Source organism: Nansenia antarctica, assembly GCF_963989245.1.
Source record: "Nansenia antarctica genome assembly, chromosome: 7".
Taxonomy (NCBI): domain Eukaryota; kingdom Metazoa; phylum Chordata; class Actinopteri; order Argentiniformes; family Microstomatidae; genus Nansenia; species Nansenia antarctica.
In genome coordinates, this window is record NC_137677.1 from 52,407,433 (window position 1) to 52,425,912 (window position 18,480).

General features: G+C 44.1%; 2 protein-coding genes across 2 annotated transcripts; both read left to right on the top strand.

Annotated features, from left to right (window-relative positions):
* Positions 1 to 1,029: 1,029 nt before the first annotated feature.
* On the top strand, positions 1,030 to 9,882 carry LOC308162010 (guanylate-binding protein 2-like; the record flags this gene model as incomplete). Its single annotated transcript, XM_080536095.1, has 10 exons — positions 1,030 to 1,228; positions 2,731 to 2,858; positions 3,075 to 3,184; positions 3,379 to 3,569; positions 3,758 to 4,000; positions 5,430 to 5,714; positions 6,110 to 6,318; positions 6,727 to 6,829; positions 7,537 to 7,730; positions 9,412 to 9,882. 10 exons carry the CDS (start codon positions 1,030 to 1,032, stop codon positions 9,595 to 9,597), a joined length of 1,848 nt encoding a protein of 615 aa, XP_080392221.1. The 3' UTR covers positions 9,598 to 9,882.
* Positions 9,883 to 13,654: 3,772 nt separating this feature from the next.
* LOC308162753 (F-box only protein 47-like) lies at positions 13,655 to 17,284 on the top strand (the record flags this gene model as incomplete). The annotated part of the gene is made up of 10 exons (XM_080536895.1): positions 13,655 to 13,829; positions 14,033 to 14,185; positions 14,441 to 14,517; positions 14,683 to 14,760; positions 14,846 to 14,954; positions 15,091 to 15,264; positions 15,462 to 15,602; positions 16,544 to 16,686; positions 16,840 to 16,999; positions 17,178 to 17,284. The coding sequence occupies 10 exons, from the start codon at positions 13,655 to 13,657 to the stop codon at positions 17,282 to 17,284; spliced, it is 1,317 nt and encodes a 438-aa protein (XP_080393021.1).
* Positions 17,285 to 18,480: the final 1,196 nt, after the last annotated feature.

Consider the following 18,480-nt stretch of genomic DNA (forward strand, 5'->3'; position numbering starts at 1 on the left):
TGAACAGGGCAGCACTTACTTTAACTGCCTGATTTCTCGGAAGTCTAAAGGGAAACGCCTTGCAGCAGGGCAGGCTACGTCGGCGATTCTGCACAATACTTTCATTTTCGGTTTGAGACTTTATAGCCCACCGTCTACAGCCGATCGTTAAATCTGAAAAGTCTCCCATCTCTGTCACTCCTCTCGTCGTGGTAAGTCAAATATATATATATATACATATGTGTGTGTGTGTGTGTGTGTGTGTGTGTGTGTGTCGTTCACCTTACAGGCTACAGGTGTCACACATGTGGAACTAATCAACGTTTATTGTGATGCACAGACTACAGCTGTAAAGGTCCAACTAAATACTTAGTACGAGCTACCTCTCAACGGTAAATAAACTCCTCAAAAAAAGTTCGGAAACGTTATTTCGGTCGATTATTCCTCCAATTGGTATTGTATTTTATATCGTTGGAAAGCCTGATTAGTCAGGGGATTTTGGGCCTCTACCCACCCATTTAGCTGTGTTGCTCCTTCCACGAATGCATGATCCTTACAAGTTGTACCTCGTTGTAAAGGTGACTAATCAGGCTTTCCAACGATATAACAAACAATACCAATTGGTATTACTAAAGGGGAGGAATAATCGACCGAAATAACGTTTCCAAACTTTTTTTGAGGAGTTTATAATGATAGGAATCAAGTACAAATAGAATAATGATACAATTCATAATAATAATACTGTCAAGTAATAAGTCAAACAACAGTCTGTATATTTTTGGGTATCTTATGTCATTGTCGGAATCGGAAACAATGCAATAAAATCACACTTGGCTCATGGAGAAAACCATAAATGTTGGTCTTGTGCCAAGTAGCTGATGGACCACACAGACCCCAGACAACATGATCATTGAATGTCATTTATTTGCCCTTTCACTCTTGTTGTTTACTGTGTGTGTGTGTGTGTGTGTGTGTGTGTGTGTGTGTGTGTGTGTGTGCGTGTGCGTGCGTGCGTGCGTGCGTGCGTGTGTGTGTGTGTGTAGAACCATCATGGCAGGCAGCAGAACAGTGTCCATGCCGGAGCCGGTGTGTCTGATCGAGAACGATGGAGACGGGAGGCTGCGCGTGGTCCCAAGCTCTCAGGAGATCCTGGACCGGATCGACCAGCATGTGGTGGTGGTGTCTGTGGTTGGGCTGTACCGCACCGGCAAGTCCTACCTCATGAACAAGCTGGCTGGGAAGACTAAAGGTGAGTGAATCTGTATTTAATAGCTTTTAGGCTAAGTCATGGACCAAACAATAGCCTCTTCATTCATAGCCAAACACTCCATGGTTGTGATTCATTCATAAAGATAACACAACAAATTAGAGATATAAGAAATGTGAAACCAGTGAAGAACTAGACAAACGTTCGTCTATGTTTTCATATAATGCCCCCTTAGCTAATAGAATTGTGCAAAACATTTCAGACAATGCTATTCAGCCATGAATATGACCTGGGACACAGACAGTCTTCAAATGCTCTGACCACATTTGTACTTTCTCTTATTACAAAATGAATATAGGGACAACTGATTGTAAAGTGTGGCCCCCGGACTACTCAGGCTCACATAGTGGAGGCTGGAGGAGGTAGGAATCAGGCTCACATAGTGGAGGCTGGAGGAGGTAGGAATCAGGCTCACATAGTGGAGGCTGGAGGAGGTAGGAATCAGGCTCACATAGTGGAGGCTGGAGGAGGTAGGAATCAGGCTCACATAGTGGAGGCTGGAGGAGGTAGGAATCAGGCTCACATAGTGGAGGCTGGAGGAGGTAGGAATCAGGCTCACATAGTGGAGGCTGGAGGAGGTAGGAATCAGGCTCACATAGTGGAGGCTGGAGGAGGTAGGAATCAGGCTCGTTGTATGGACAGGCTCCATGCAGTTAAATGAGGAATGCTATCAAACTCACGTGTTTGATGATACCATTCCTCATTCCGTTCCATGCTGATTCCTACCTCCACCAGCAGCAGGCTACACCACAGCATTAGATTAGATTAGATTCAACTTTATTGTCATTGCAAAGTACCAGACAACGAAATGCAGTTTAGCATCTAACCAGAAGTGCAAATAGTGATCTAAAAACAGTATTGCTCCCCCTCCCCCCATCTTGATCACATCGTACTCTGCTCTTCTAGATAGTGTGTGAGATAGAGGGCTCGGCCTGGGGCCTGACACCGTTTGTTACACATCCTGTTATCACTCTGACGTTTCTCTGCTTTCTCTTTCAGTCTCTCAGCTCCTCTTACACCCCACAACAACACAGCACATTATTACTTTGGGGTTCAAGTCTAAACCCAATTTTCAGCCAAACGTTTAGTATGACATGTTTGAAATGATTGACAAAGTCCAACAGTTAGATTAGATTAGATTCAACTTTATTGTCATTGCAAAGTACCAGACAACAAAATGCAGTTTAGCATTTCTCTTTTGAAAATAAAGAACAGAAGTATTTCCATCAGGAGGAAGACCTGAGGTCCATCCAAACCATAATAAGGCTGTTGGGTCTAAAAGCTGGTTTCTATCTGGACCATATCTCAGCTCTCAGCATGTTAGAGACTGAGCTCCCTGTGCTGTTTATGCTCCATGGTTTACACTATCTATCATAGGATGCCGCTGCATCCCGGTGTCAACATCTCCCATTCAGCCAACTCTATAAAGAGTCTCTGTGTGAACATTGGAGGAATGGTTTGTTTCCTCTTCTTTCAACCTCCAGGTTTTGCCCTGGGAGCCGCCGTCCAGGCTAAGACTAAGGGCATCTGGATGTGGTGTGTGCCTCACCCCAACAAACCTGACCACACTCTGGTGCTGCTGGACACAGAGGGGCTGGGGGACGTGGAGAAGGTGTGTGTGTGTGTGTGTGTGTGTGTGTGTGTGTGTTAAATTGCACTTGACAACCAGTGGTAGTGAACGTAGCATCACGTTTTGTTGAAAAATGTATGGTTTTGGACTTAATCTTGCTTTTTAATGCGGGCAACCTGTTGTATAAAAGCAATACTACACTCAAGTCATATGATTAAAATGTCACAACACATGGCCTCTCATGTATTACTGCGTTAGGGTGATGAGAGAAACGACAACTGGATCTTTGCCCTGGCAGTTCTGCTGAGCAGCACGTTGGTGTACAACAGCTTGGGCGTCATCAATAACGACGCTCTGGAGAAACTCCAGTATCCTTCTACAGTGTGTGTGTGTGTGTGTTTGTGTGCATGTGGGTGGGGGGGAGGGAAGACGGAGGAGATAAGAGGGGGGGAACAGCCTGGGTATTATTAATAACCATCCATGCCCTGTAATTATGTAAGTTGATTGGAGGAAAGGCAAGTCTACTGTTGGTTCATTTCCCCCTCAACACCGCCCCCTACAGCTATGTGACAGAACTGACAGAGCACATCAAGGTGAAGTCCAACCAGAGAGATGAGGACAACTCGTCAGAATACATGCGTTTCTTCCCCTCCTTCGTGTGGGCAGTCAGAGATTTCACCCTGCAACTGGAGATTGACGGGCAACCAGTCACCTCTGACCAGTACCTGGAGAACGCCCTGCAACTGAAACCGGGTGAGCGAAACACCAACGAATAAATGGGGCTAGGAGGTAAGAGGTTGGGGCTAGGAGGTAAGAGGTTGGGGCTAGGGGGTAAGAGGTTGGGGCTAGGACGTAAGGGGTTGGGGCTAGGGGGTAGGGGGTTGGGGCTAGGGGTGCTGGGTTCCGGTACGGGTCAGCAACCATGTGTGCTTTTTTCCAAGGTTACAGTGAGAAAATCCAGGCGTTCAACCTTCCTCGTAGCTGTCTGAGGAACTACTTCACTTCTCGGTGGTGCTTCGTGTTCGAGCGGCCTGCCAACGCAGAGAAGATGAGGCGTATGGAAGATCTGACTGATGCAGACCTGGAGCCCTGCTTCGTTCAGCAGGCTAGACACTTCTGTGATCACATCTTCACCAAGGCCGAGACCAAGGCCCTGATAGGGGGCATGAGAGTCACAGGCAGACGTGAGTAGTAGAACACTGATATATCAGACATGAGTATTAGAACACTGATATATCAGACATGAGTAGTAGAACACTGATATATCAGACATGAGTAGTAGAACACTGATATATCAGACATGAGTAGTAGAACACTGATATATCAGACATGAGTAGGAGAACACTGATATATCAGCTCCTCAGGACAGTGTAGTGGTTTTTATATTATGTTATACTGAGAAATGTAAGTCTCTACAGTAGTGGAGCACTCAAGGAAGGCCCATTTCCTTCCTGAGGGGTTATGAGCCAAGATATGTGTCGCAGTGAACAATTCGGAGTATGGACAGGGCCCATAACTTATGTAAGTGAAGATTTGTATAATATGATTGGTTCCCAAGATTGGTGACCTCATGACCAAGGATAGTTATAAATATGAGTCCCCACCATTGTTGGGGGCGGCTTTTGCTTCCTGCTTGCTCCTGTACATACTCATCCTGGATCTTGACCCTGGATTCTGGATCCTAATTAAATTATACAGCAGAATGTATTAGTCTTACAGCAGAAATTATGATTTCTCCTATATAATAGGAGCACTACTCCTCCCCCCCTGAAGGAACAAAACCTTGCTCCTTCAGACCACTTTCCTCTGCAGCCCAAAGAACAGGATGTTACTCCTATTGTTCCAACAGCCCCTTCCCCTCCAGGTTGGAGGGACAAAACACACTCATATTTATAACTATCCTTGGTCATGAGGTCACCAATCTTGGGAACCAATCATATTATACAAATCTGTGATTACATAAGTTATGGGCCCTGTCCATACTCTGAATTGTTCACTGCGACACATATCTTGGCTCATAACCCCTCAGGAAGGAAATGGGCCTTCCTTGAGTGCTCCACTACTGTAGAGACTTACATTTCTCAGTATAACATAATATAAAAACCACTACAACAGTTTCCTGGGTCTGATCTTTACTAGTGAAACAACTTCTTCATCTCCTTTATATATCTCTCTCTCTCCTCTTCTGTATACTGTTATGATGAGAATCTCTCTCTCTTGCCCTCCCTCTCTCCCACCACCACTCTCTTTCTCTCCCTCCCTCCCTCTCTTACCCCGTCTTTCACTCCGTCTCTTCCCATCTCTCCCTCCCTCCATCTCTCCCTCCCTCTCTCTCCCACCCTCTCTCTACTTATCCCTCTCCATCTCTCTCTCTCTGTCCCTCTCCCCCCTCCCTCCTTCCATCTCCCTCTCCCCCCTCCCTCTCCCTCCCTCCATCTCATTTCTCCCTCCCTCTCCCCCCTCCCTCCATCTCTCTCCTTATCCCTCTCCCTCCCTCTCCCCCCTCCCTCCCTCCATCTCATTTCTCCCTCCCTCTCCCCCCTCCCTCCATCTCTCTCCTTATCCCTCTCCCTCCCTCCCTCTCCCCCCTCCCTCCCTCTCTCTGTCCTGCAGTGCTGGGGAACCTGGCAGAGACGTACGTGGCAGCGATCCGCAGCGGGCAGATCCCCTGTCTGGACAACGCCGTGGTGGCTCTGTCCCACATTGAGAACTCTGCTGCTGTGGAGCGTGCCAGGGTCCACTACGAGAAGCAGATGGCGGGGTTTGTGGCCTACCCCACTGACACCCAGGAGGACCTGTCTGAGATCCACGGCTCAGTGGAGAAAGAGGCTCTGGCTGTGTTCATGCAGAGTGCCTTCAAGGACGATGATCAGGAGTACCAAGCCAGGCTTACGGTTAGTATTCGGATGTACCGTCACCCGGCCCTGTCTCAAATGAACCCCTTACCCCTACAGTGAGGATTAGACAGGTGTAAGCCATATCAAATTCCCATGCATTGTTCAACTGGAGCTAAGTAAACAGACCAGAAACCCTGTGTGTACACAGCTACTGTCCATGCTATAAGCTACTGTCCATGCTATAAGCCACTGTACATGCTATAAGCTACTCTATAGGTCTCGCTATCTACATGTGTTGTGATTTGAGTGAACTATCCCTTTATGGCGCCACTTACCTTCACTGGTTACCTTCTTGACATGCTGCAGATCAGAGCCGAGGACGAGAGAAGACTGAGGACAGAAGAGTTGTCTAACCTCTTGTTTTTAACCCTCCCTCTACGGTGCTTCATTAGACAGTGCTCCAGGAGGAATACAAGAAGATCTGTGAGAAGAACTACCAGGAGTCCCAGAAGGTGTGTGAGGACAAGATCAGACGTATCTTTGCCGACCTGGAGGAACAACTGAGATCCGGCTCTTACATGACCCCTGGTGGATACCGCGAGTACTGCAGGGACCTGAGGCTGATGACCAGTGAATACAGATCTGAGGGAGGCATGGGGGTCAAGGTGCTGTAGGATCAATCAGTTAATCAATCAATCAATCAATCAATACAAAATATTGAATACACAAATGCAATACAATGTGCTTTACAGGAAAAATGCACACAAATAGAGGGTGATTAGAAGATTATCACAATGATCAAAACAATGTAACATATACATTATATTGTATATACAAGTATTACAGCAATAGAAGGGAGTCATGGTGTTTCACTTGTTTCAGTGAGGTATATACTATGTAATAATGTTCCGATGAGTGACTGCAATTGTGAGTTCAATGCAGTTATAATCTGTATATTGAAACAGTGAAGCTAGGTCGTTCCAGGTTCAAGCTTAGTAAATGAGGGGTGTGTGTGTGTGTGTGTCTGTGTGTGTCCGTGTATGTGTGTGTGTGTGTGTGTCTATGTGTTACAGGCTGAGGAGGTACTGAAGGTGTATCTGGAGGGGAAGGCAAACTTTGGACAGGCCATACTGGTAGCAGATGAATCCCTCACTGAAGCTGAGCAGAAGGCTGAAGGTACAGACAGACAGAACAAGTGGGGTATTGAACCCAGGTGTCCCAAATGCCAAAACCCAAACGTACCATTAGACCAAGAGGACAGTCTCACGGTCTGACGGCGACCTATGAGTTGACAAAGGCAAGGCTACCAGTCCATCCTTCAACCACCCTGCATCCCTTTGTTGCTTGTCTGGGAAGCTAAGCAGTCTATGACTTGGTCAGTCCTTGGATGGGGGGGGGGCAAAATTGGCTGCTGGAAGTGATGTTGGAGGACCAGTAGGTGGCGCTCCTTCGTCTGCTCTAAGAGACCTCAACGCCCCAGGGCAGTGAATGGGGCTCTGCCTAGCAGAGGATGCCATCCTTTAGAGGAGATGTTAAACCGGGTTCCTAACTCCTGAATTGTTAAAGACCCATGGCACTTACCCTAAGAGTAGGTGTGTTAATGCTGTCGTCCTGACTAAGAGTAGGTGTGTTAATGCTGTTGTCCTGACTAAGAGTAGGTGTGTTAATGCTGTCGTCCTGACTAAGAGGAGGTGTGTTAATGCTGTCGTCCTGACTAACCTCCCAATCCGGCCCTCATAATACTATTATGGCCACCTCATCATCCCCGACTTTCAATTGGCTCATTTCTCCTTACCCCTGTAACTCTTCCCCAGGTTGTTGCTGCAAGAGAAAACATGTTCTCAAACACCTGCTAAAATAAATAATCAATTCTCTGTCTGCAGAGGAGAACACTAGACGGGAGGCGGCTGAGAGAGAGGCCCGTGCTCTGGGGGTGAAGGTCTCGGTCCAGAAAAGACTGATGGCTGACCAGCAAAGGACGCATGAGGAGAACGTAAACCAACTGACAGAGAAGATGGAGAGAGACTTGAGAAACGCCATCACAGAGCACAGTAAAGTGTTGCACGCCAAAATCCAGGTAGGAACCAAAAGAAGAGATTTAGATTTAGATTCAACTTTATTGTCATTGAGTACAAGTACTTAGAAATGTAGTTTGGCATCTAACCAGATAATGTAGACGGTATTACAGTATAGGTACGTATTTCAGTGAGTATAAATAAATTAATGTATGAGTGAATATACATGAGATGAATATAGTTATAATATGTACAGTATGATATGTCAGAACAAGGGCAATAGATCTTGAGGTATGTAGCATAAGATGTATAATTAGAGAATAGTAGGCACCAAGTCCAGAGTTGGAAACATTTTCAAATGTTTTTTTTCCCCAAAACTTTGTCCATACATACACTACCGTTCAAAAGTTTGGGGTCACTTAGAAATGTCCTTATTTTTTAAAGAAAAGCACTGTTTTTTTCAATGAAGATAACATTAAATTAATCAGAAATACACTCTATACATTGTTAATGTGGAAAATGACTATTCTAACTGCAAACATCTGGTTTTTAATGGAATATCTACATAGGTGTGTAGAGGCCCATTTCCAGCAACCGTCACTCCAGTGTTCTAATGGTACATTGTTTTTGCTAATCGCGTTAAAAAGCAAATGGATAATTAGAAAACCCTTGAAAACCCTTGTGCAATTACGTTAGCACAGCTGAAAATGGTTTTGCTGGTTAGAGAAGCTATACAAATGGCCTTCCTTTGAGCTAGTTGAGTATCTGGAGCATCACATTTGTGGGTTCGATTATACTCTCAAAATGGCCAGAAAAAGAGAACTTTCATATGAAACTCGACAGTCTATTCTTGTTCTTAGAAATGAAGGCTATTCCATGTGAGAAATTGCCAAGAAACTGAACATTTCCTACAACGGTGTGTACTACTCCCTTCAAAGAACAGCACAAACAGGCTCTAACCAGAGTAGAAAGAGAAGTGGGAGGCCCCGGTGCACAACTGAGCAAGAAGACAAGTACATTAGTACTTGTTTGAGAAATAGACGCCTCACAGGTCCTGAGCTGGCAGCTTCATTAAATGGTACCCGCAAAACGCCAGTGTCAACGTCTACAGTGAAGAGGCGACTCCGGGTTGCTGGCCTTCTGCAGAGTGGCAAAGAAAAAGCCATATCTGAGACTGGCCAATAAAAGGAAAATATATATATATTACTATATATACATATATATGTGTATGTATAAACATAGATCATGTTTATTTGTTATTTATGAAAAATAAATGTTTTGAGACTGGGGAAAATGGGTTAAATGTGCTCATATGATCCTCCTATGAACATTGTTAATCAAGAAGTGTATGTACTTTCTTGTTAAAGTATTATAGGTCTGCAACTCACTGTGTGTATCAACCATGGTGCTATGTTGTCCTCTTGGTGGTGAGTCAAGAATTCCTCAAGTCTCTACCCATAACAAATCAAAGCCCCCACCCCATAATAACTGAAAAATGAATGTGCCCCCCACCCTAAGAACTCCAAATTGTCTACATTGCCCCCGTAAGAGTTGTTGGGCACCCTAAAAAACCTGTGTACGTTAAACACTGCGTAGGCCTAGGTCTGGAAACACCAGGTTGGTGTTTGATACCACGTCTTTGATATCATTCCTCATTCCGTTCCACACATTATGGACTCGTCCTCCGATTTCTACCTCCATTGCCTTCCCTGTTGTAAAGTGTAAACGTGTTTGTGGTTTCAGGAGCAGCGTGAGCTCCAACAGCGGGGTTTTGATAAAGAAGCGAGGCAGATGCAGAGACAGATCGACGCCATCAAGCATGAGAAGGAGAGGGATGAGGAGAAGTCGACTTCCCTCATGAGGAAAGCTTGCCACTCCATAGGGGACTCCATAGGGGACTCCTTTAAGTGGATCGGAAGCTGGTTCTGATGGATCAAGTGGAGGCTGATGGAGGTAGACATCAGAGGACAGGCTCATTGTAATCACAGAAAGGGAGGCCATCTTGAACATGTGCTTAGGACAATGAAATGGACATGTGGCTTCTAAGACAAAGGAATGCTAATTCATAAAATCCACCTTGTTAGCAAAATCCTTACAGAAGTAGGGATGGGACTATTATCGTTTTTATTGTTAATCGCGATGAGCCTTGCTTTACTAGTTAGTTAACATAGCAAGTGACTGTGAAATTCATCTGAATGCTCGTTAGCAACATTATGCACTGTGTTAGAAGGCTAGCACTCAGTTTGATGACAGAAAAGTGTCAGTGTTCAAGTTTTGTTTGACAGTATTTTTTCCTTTATTTATGCAGGGATACCTTATAATTTATCATTACCTTATTTAAGATTGTATTAAAGATTTTAAAAACGTTGTCAAGATGTTTTTAAAATGATGTTAATGTTATTAACATGATTGAATAAAAATACAAAAAAAAAAAAAAAAATTTTTTAATTCTCACGATTATTTTGCCCACGATAATCGTGACATGAAATGTTCTGATCATCCCACCCCTATACAGAAGGTCTATGAATGTGTACAGATATCTACACAGGTCTATGTGTGTATGTAAAAAATATACCACATTAGATACTGAGCTAGATAGTGAAATAACTAAGTTGCAAAAATCATAATGAAGTCAAATTAACCCTCACACTGAGCATTTGGTCTTTGTTCCATAAAAACATCATCACCATTCACCATCCTCATTCCTGGATACCATTGGGGATGCAGCTATGGGCCGGTTTCACAGACAAGGCTTAAGCCTAATCCTAGACTAAAAAACATCTTCAATGGAGATTTTACATTGAATGTGTGATTTAGTCCAGGACTAGGCTTAAGCCTAGAAGTTCTGGGAACTTAAAGAAAACTTCCCGCTGAAAACATTACGAGAACGTTCTAGGTAACATTCTTTGAACATTTTTAGAACCAAAAATTGCTAGCTGGGTTGATTATAATTAGATGCATGTGAAAGTCAATTGAGAATATAAATTCAAAATAATAAACAGCAATGAAAACATTATAATTTAATTTTGCCATTTAGCAGACGCTTTTATCCAAAGCGACTTACAATTACGAATTACAGGGACATTCCCCCTGGAGTAACTGAGGGCTAAGTGCCTTACCCAAGGGCACACTAGTAGTGGTGTGGCTTCAGGCGGGATTTGAACTCACAACCTTCCGATCAAAGTCCAACTCACTATCCACTAGACCACCACTACCCAAATGTTGCTTTGAAAATGTCCTTCCTTTGTTATCATGTAACATTGTGGGAACATTTTATAAAAGAACATTCTATAATCTGTTACCTAAACAATGTCCCCAAAACATCCTTGGAATGTTGCAGGTAAAACGTTCTTCCTTTGTTTACATATCACATTACAGGAACATTCTAGAAAAAACGTTTTGTGATCTGAGGCATCAATAACATCCTGAAAACATTATCCAAATGTTGCTTTGAAAATGTCTGTCACGAGATGAAAATGGGACTAATCAGGGGAGGTTCGCGGGAAATGTTTATGGGCACAGCTGCCCTGGGTTTTGCTGATTGACTGCACTAACGAGCGGATTGGCTGCTGCGCCCTTTAAAAACCCTGGAGTTTAGAAGAGAAGCGGGGGAGACATGGGGGTCGTATTGTCGTGAGTGGACACATGCTGTTTCGTATGACAAACCGTTATTGCAGTTAGTGGAGTGCCTGTGTGGCGGATTGACTGCCTGGTCGAGTGGTGGCTGCCGACGGCGGACTAATCGGTGGAGCCGAGCCGACGGTGGTTGCTGACGGGGGACTAGCCGAGCCGAGCCGACGGTGGTTGCTGGCGGGGGGACTCTACTGGGAAATCGCTGGGGAAAATCACTCTACTGCCGAGTCGCTCTGGATACCAGTGAGCTTGGGGATTCTCGGAGGCGGAGCCCCGCCGACGTCACGACGACAGGCCTCGTTTCAACCTCAGGCAAATAGAGACTCTTTGTTTATTTCTTTGGTTTGATTTTTGTGGGGTAGCGCTGAGGAGGAGAGCCTACCCCACGCACCTGAACTCTGTTGTCTGTCATGTGCGCCTTCCCCCAAACCCTCTCCACCTAGTCCAGCACTGTCCCTGTAGATGGGTGGGAGATGACGGATAGCACCACGGGTGGGTACTTATGGGAGTATCATCACGTGTGCAGTGTAGTACCCTATTGGTTCCTGATTGCAGTGCCTTATTATTACCATTATATCGAGTGCAGTGTTCCTGTTTGATGATTGCCGTGCCAGAGATTGTCTTATCGAGTGCAGTGTGCTCTTTTGATATTTGCAGTGTCCTCCCTACATTACCAGGGTACAGTGTGTTTTCCCCTTGTTCACAGTTATTTATTATCCGATAGTATACCCACTTGTAAGGGCTCCTCATCCCCACATTGTAAGTCAGGGAAGGGTAGTGAGTGTGCTGGGGGTGGGTTGGAAGGGTGGATTTTAGTTAATTAGTTTAGTTAAGTAGTTAATTTATATGGATTTTTAGCAATGTGTAATATGAAATTTGTAATAAAGATGATTGTTTTCATATGCTCGTCTTGGTCTTCTGTGTGAGGGTGTGTGTTGGAGAATTACATATTCTGTGCCGGGAAGGTTTAGGGGTGTTCACTCTAAACTGTGACATGTCCTTCCTTTGTTATCGTGTAACATTGTGGGAACATTTTATAAAAGAACATTCTATAATCTGTTACTGTTACCTAAACAATGTCCCCAAAACATCCTCAGAATGTTGTGTAGCCGGTCTAGGCTGACACACTGGATCTCTGCGTTGTGTTAACAATTGAGACGGACAACTTCTTGCCGGACAGTAGAGGGGTTTATTCTGTTGCATACACACACCTGTTGCGCACAGAAATAGAATGAGCATTCACAGCATACACTGGCTCTCACGACACACCTCTCCTCATCATGGCTCATTGCCGTCTGAAGAGAATTACCGCGAAGCATAACGGAACCGGAAATGAAAGTAAAGGTGTCAAAGGTCACAACTTAATCAATTAAAAGCTCCCAAAATAAATAATACACAGAAACGATACATACATGAACACCAACAATAAAACATTAGTAAAAAGGATTCTTGGAGAAATATAAATTAAGTAAACACATCGGTTACAGTTGCACCCAAAACGTTCTTACTTTGTTAACATTTAACGTTATAAGAACATTATTTGAAATGGTAAACATCCTTAAAATGCTCTTTGAACATTAGATGAAAACGTTTTCTTTAAAACATTAGCAGAACTTGTAGGGAATGTTAGCCAATGTTGTGGGAACATTCCCTGCTAGCTGGGAATAAGTCACGGCTTCAGCCTACACCTTTTTGGTCCTAGTGTTATAAATTGTGACTGTGTACATTTTAAAAATATATCTGTATTGTGAATTGCATAGGGGACCAAAATAAACATTCTCAATCAAGATGACGGCGCGAGCTGATCGTATTTCGCGGTAGCGCTCCTTGGGTGCGTTCGTACATTTGCTCTGAGAGCGCCGGAACGCACACTGGGTTCAACGTCATAAACGGACCAAGTAATTTGATTGGACAACAGGCATTCCATGAGTGCTGATCAGATTTCCAGAGCGTATTTACGAACGCACCCCTTGTTGTTCAGCGAGTGTCCTCGCGAGGGAGCAGGAACTGTGCAGCACACAAGCTCAATAGCGGCTCGCCGGCTGAGGTAAAACTGTTTGTGACTTTAGTTTAGATATATTATAGTATATATATTATATTGTCTCATGTCAGTGGTGTCAATATTTACCTGAACACATAACAGCATGTGAAGGAGCATTTAAAGCTCAGTAAGGCAACAATTTCAAAGGTTTATTGACAAGTGCCATTCTCCTCAGCTGGGTAAGTTCATGCCGCTATCCTAGCCAGCAACTTTTCAGTTTGTGGCTAACCACCAAGTTTAACTAACTAGCTATTTCCTTTCGCTTCTAGATCATTTGTGGGACAATAAAGGCTTGACAGTATTCCAGTTATTATGGCGAAAGTGACAAGGAAATTCACGGTGACCCACAAGTATCACCGCAGACGCCGGCCGTATCCCGTCAGGACCATGACCACCCGCAGTCAGGTTCGTCAGGTTCGGGCCAGCGACTGTTTCTTTGAGCAGCTGGCCCCCGAGGTCTTTGACATGATCCTGGACAGACTCTCTGGTGGGTTCTGTTTGCTTTGGACATTTTTCAGGATGGGTGAATTATGATTATTTAGATGAGACATATCTATGAGGCTGAACTATTCTGATTGAAGCCGTTACCAGGGGCTGGGTACTAAATGGTCTTAAATATGTATAGCTCCAATGACGTGCATCTGAATTAATGAGATGTTTCTCCCTGCCTCATTGTTTGTTGTGGTAAAGTGTTGCAGATCAGTGTGTTGAGCATGGTGTCCAAGGCCATTGGTCGCCACATCATGGGCTATGTCTCCACTCAGACCTGGAGGAAGAGGATCATCGTACAGGGGTCTCATCACTCCACCGAGGTGTCCTCACTAGAACACTACACATCGCTGGGTGAGAGGCTCCTCAACAGCTTTATTTGATTAATTTACCTTTATTTTACTTAGTTGGTTGGCCAAGAACACACATGTTTATAATAAACTAATATTCAGAGCCACATTATTTCTGCTGTAATTCTTTATCAGGTAGATAGACCAAAGTATTATTTCTATCTCCTTTCATAGGGGGTCCGATGAGGAAAGCAAGTGGTCCTGGTTGGCAAATATAGTCACTATGTTACATTCTTGTGGTTTTTGCTCATCGTTTCAGGTTTATTGTTCAAGAGATGTACCCTCTTGCTGCCAACAAAGGATAGGCTAACGTTCATATATAGCAAGTTTTCACAGGTAAGACAGAGAGGTGAGGGAGGACAGATGAGGCAATGTTTAGCTGTGTGTGCTCTACAAACATTCTCACATTTCTAAACAAACCAAACAGTTGACAACATTGAATAGATTGTTATTTTCTAGTTAACCTTACTTAGACTAACACAGTTGTTACCTCCCACTCAGGTTCCTTGCTTCATGATGGAAGAGTGCATTAAATCAGTGCAATGCCAAGGCTTCTCCAGCTATGGAGCGTTTCTACAGGTGAGAGCCTAGTTACAAAGAACATCAGACAATTTAATATCAAAGGCTGAATCCTGTATTGAGATGGTTAATGTTTGACTTACAGACATTGATAGCCGGCTGGGAAGAGCTGGAGTGTCACAGAGTTTTCAACTTCCTGTGCGACTTCACAAATCTACCCCAGAAAATCATGTCAGTGGTCACAGGAAAGCCAGGTGAGTGTCTGTCCCTATAAGAGAGAGAGAGAGAGAGAGAGAGAGAGAGAGAGAGAGAGAGAGAGAAACAAACAAAAAGGCTAATTGAAAGAGTGTGAGAGACGTGAGTGATCCGTATGTCTTTTTTCTCCCTCAGGTTCATGTCAGCTGTTGGAGCAACAGATCCGTCTGTTCTGCAGACAGGTTCTGTTGGACCCCTGGAAGAACAGCAAGGACACTCTGTTCTGGCTGACCCGCATCCTGAAACCCTGGCCCATTGTCAGCCAAGCCCGGCTGCTGTTCATCCTCTACGGACCACTGCTACCAGACGGTGAGAGGGACAACATGGGCCTTCTCGGTTTCTACCTTAAAAAAACTGGTTGCACTTTTGTACAGTATATAAATCACTTGTTAGTAATTACATGGTGAAATTCTAATGTTAATAATAACAAATGAAATGCTTGTTTTTTGGTTGGCCAGAGTTGCAAGGCAAAGTGTATGTGTAGTGTAAGGGAATGTTCTTTCCAGGTTCGCTAGGCTGGCAGGAGCAGCGGCGTGCTGGGGTGGCCCAGTCCGACCTGGCCAAGGCTCTCATCCTGCTACACAGCGACCTGGAAGCCAAAGATTGGACCAGCGACACAATAATGGCCATCCTGGAGGAGCTCATAGGTAACTGCAGTAGCCCAGAGGACTTGGCAACTTTGAATGATTATATTTTACACACCCAGGAATGGTAGACAAACCTTTTACACTCTTTTGTCTGTATACTGTATATACTGTATGTCTGGTCAGTCCACACGTACAGTATGTACCATTACCATAGGATTATAGATTTCACTAAGCAAATGGTGAGTGCACCATCATGTGTGATGATGACTGATGTATAGATGATTCACTTACCTTAAGCCTGGTACACATATAAGGATTTTCTGATTATCTGAGAGAGACCCCACACATGAAGATAAAAAATCATGGATTGAACGGTCTTGTTCGTATTGTGTGTGGTGTGCTCCAATATACAACCACATGCATAAAGATCTGTCCTCCGACAGTCTGGAGTCTCGCGTGAACAGGGTAGTAGTACCCTGACTGACCTGTAGAGGCAGCCATGTGCTACAGGAAAAATAAAGTGCAGAAGAACGAAAAGAAGAAGACGCGTCAGTCAGCTGGCTTCTTGATTGGCTACATTCCATTCCACGTCACAATCGGACTTGGGAGTTTTTCAGTTTTGACCACAGACAAGAAGACTTTTGATCGTAAATATTGAACACGTCTAATATTTACGATCGTCGGCCCCGACCATTTTCCGAGCAGATTGTCGGGAGAAATTGACTCTTAACACACCTCACACCACAGGATAATCTTGTAGGATAATCTTTAGAGCCATCCGATAATCGGCCGTTTGCTGTCCTTGGTCGGAAGGGGGGAAATTGGGCCAAAATCGGCCAGATTATCTTTATGTGTGTACCGGGCTGCGATAAATGTACTGCGCTTGTAAGTCGCTTTGGATAAAGGCGTCTGCTAAATGTCAAAAATGTTAATGTAAAGTGTGAATGCTGTGTGTATGAATGACAGTTGTTTTGTTTTGTGCTGGTTCTGTTGGCCTCCAGTCCTTCCCCAGGCATGGCACATGGAGAATGTGGCTCGTCTGTTGTTCCTGTGTGGGAACAGCGTGTGCTACAGCGTGCTGGCCAGCAAGGCCCTCAATGGACGCCTGTTTGAGAGCTCACGACTCATTGTGTACCTCACACTGGTCAGTCACTGCTGCTAAATAACTTTATTATCTGCTCTAGGGTTCCGGTATCTTTTAACCTAAGAGACACATTTCCCCCATTTTGTGCCCACTTAACGGAAGGTACTGCCTGAACCGGCCTGAGCTACTGACATTTCTGGTTACCCCTCTCAGGTGTGTGAGATGGACGGGTACTGCATGAACTGGTCCGTCAAGATGGTGCAGCAGGTGTGTGAGGTGTTCTCCTCCTCTGCTGACAAGTGGTCCTTCATCCAGGCCGTGGAAAACATGTTCTCAGACGTTGCCTTGGAGATGTACGAGATTATGGTGGCTGGTGAGTTGTTATAGGCACTTAGACTATCGTATCAGATCAGGGTCCAGATTCCTTCAAGCTTTGTAGCACTAAAATAATCTTAAAGTTAAGGGCATATTAATTGGGAACACATTAATAGAAAAACAGTTAAAATAAGTAGACATATGCGGATTTCTAACTGTCAACGATCTTGTCACAGATAACGATCAAGAAGACTTGGAGATCACCGAGAGCTTCTGCAGCCTCCTCAACGCCAGTGCTCACCTCCACACTGTGTTTCTCTACATGTTCCTCACAAAAGAGTGAGATCGCCCTGGCGACTGTGGAGTGCAGTTTAGGCAGTTGCGATGGGGAGATTGATAAGTCATCTGCAGCACGCACTTCAGCCAGCTGTGATGAGTTTGGAGAGCCCTTTACTGTAGGCTGTGATGAGTTACTGTAGACTGTGATGAGTCAATAAGGTAGTACATAGGGTACCACTCGTGTTCATTCTGTGTTTTTTGAGAGGGGAAGTGTTCATTGGTGTTGTATTTACAGTACATATCTGGTGCATGGTAGTTAAATTGTTCCCTTCTACGCCAATTCCCCAGGTGTGATGTCAAGTTCTGCTGAGCAACTTACTGTGAACATGGACCATTGTGAACATGGTCACAGCATTGAATTCATTGGTAAAATCACTTAAGTGTGCTTTCAAATGTGGGCATGGCCTGTATATACTGTATGTATTCTGTTGAAAACAGTTCTACCTTCTCAAACATTTTCTCAATTGTATTTGTCACTGCTTGTTTTTTATGCCATGAAATATGCTGTGATATTTATTCATATTAAATCAGTCAGCTTCTGTATTGGCAAATGTGTTAAAATGGCATTTACTCAAGTCAATTTGCATTGTTTCTATTGCATTGTTTCTATTGTATCACCAAAAGGACTGACCACCAGCCTCAGAGACTTGCTTTAAACGTCTAATAAATGGTATATTGGTCTGTCTATTAACATAATTGACAATTCAGAATAAACTCTTTATACTGCAAATGTGTTTTTATATTTCAACAGCCACATAAACTCAATAACTAAATCAGCCTACTATCACCTGAAAAACATAACAAGAATGAGAGGTTTCATGTCCAAGCAAGACCTTGAAAAACTCATCCATGCATTTGTTTCGAGTAGACTTGATTATTGTAATGGTCTACTAACAGGCCTATCTAAAGGAGCTGTTCGTAAATTGCAGCTCATCCAAAACGCCGCTGCTAGGGTCCTAACAAAAACAAAGAAATGTGAACACATTACACCAATCCTGAGATCCCTGCACTGGCTACCAGTCTCTCAGAGAATTGAATTCAAAATCCTCCTAATTACATACAAATCACAAAATGGTCTTGGACCAAAATACATATCAGATCTCCTCCCACCCTATATTCCCGCAAGGTCCCTAAGGTCAGCTGAGACAAATCAGTTAATAATTCCAAGAGTAAAAACAAAACACGGTGCAGCAGCTTTCA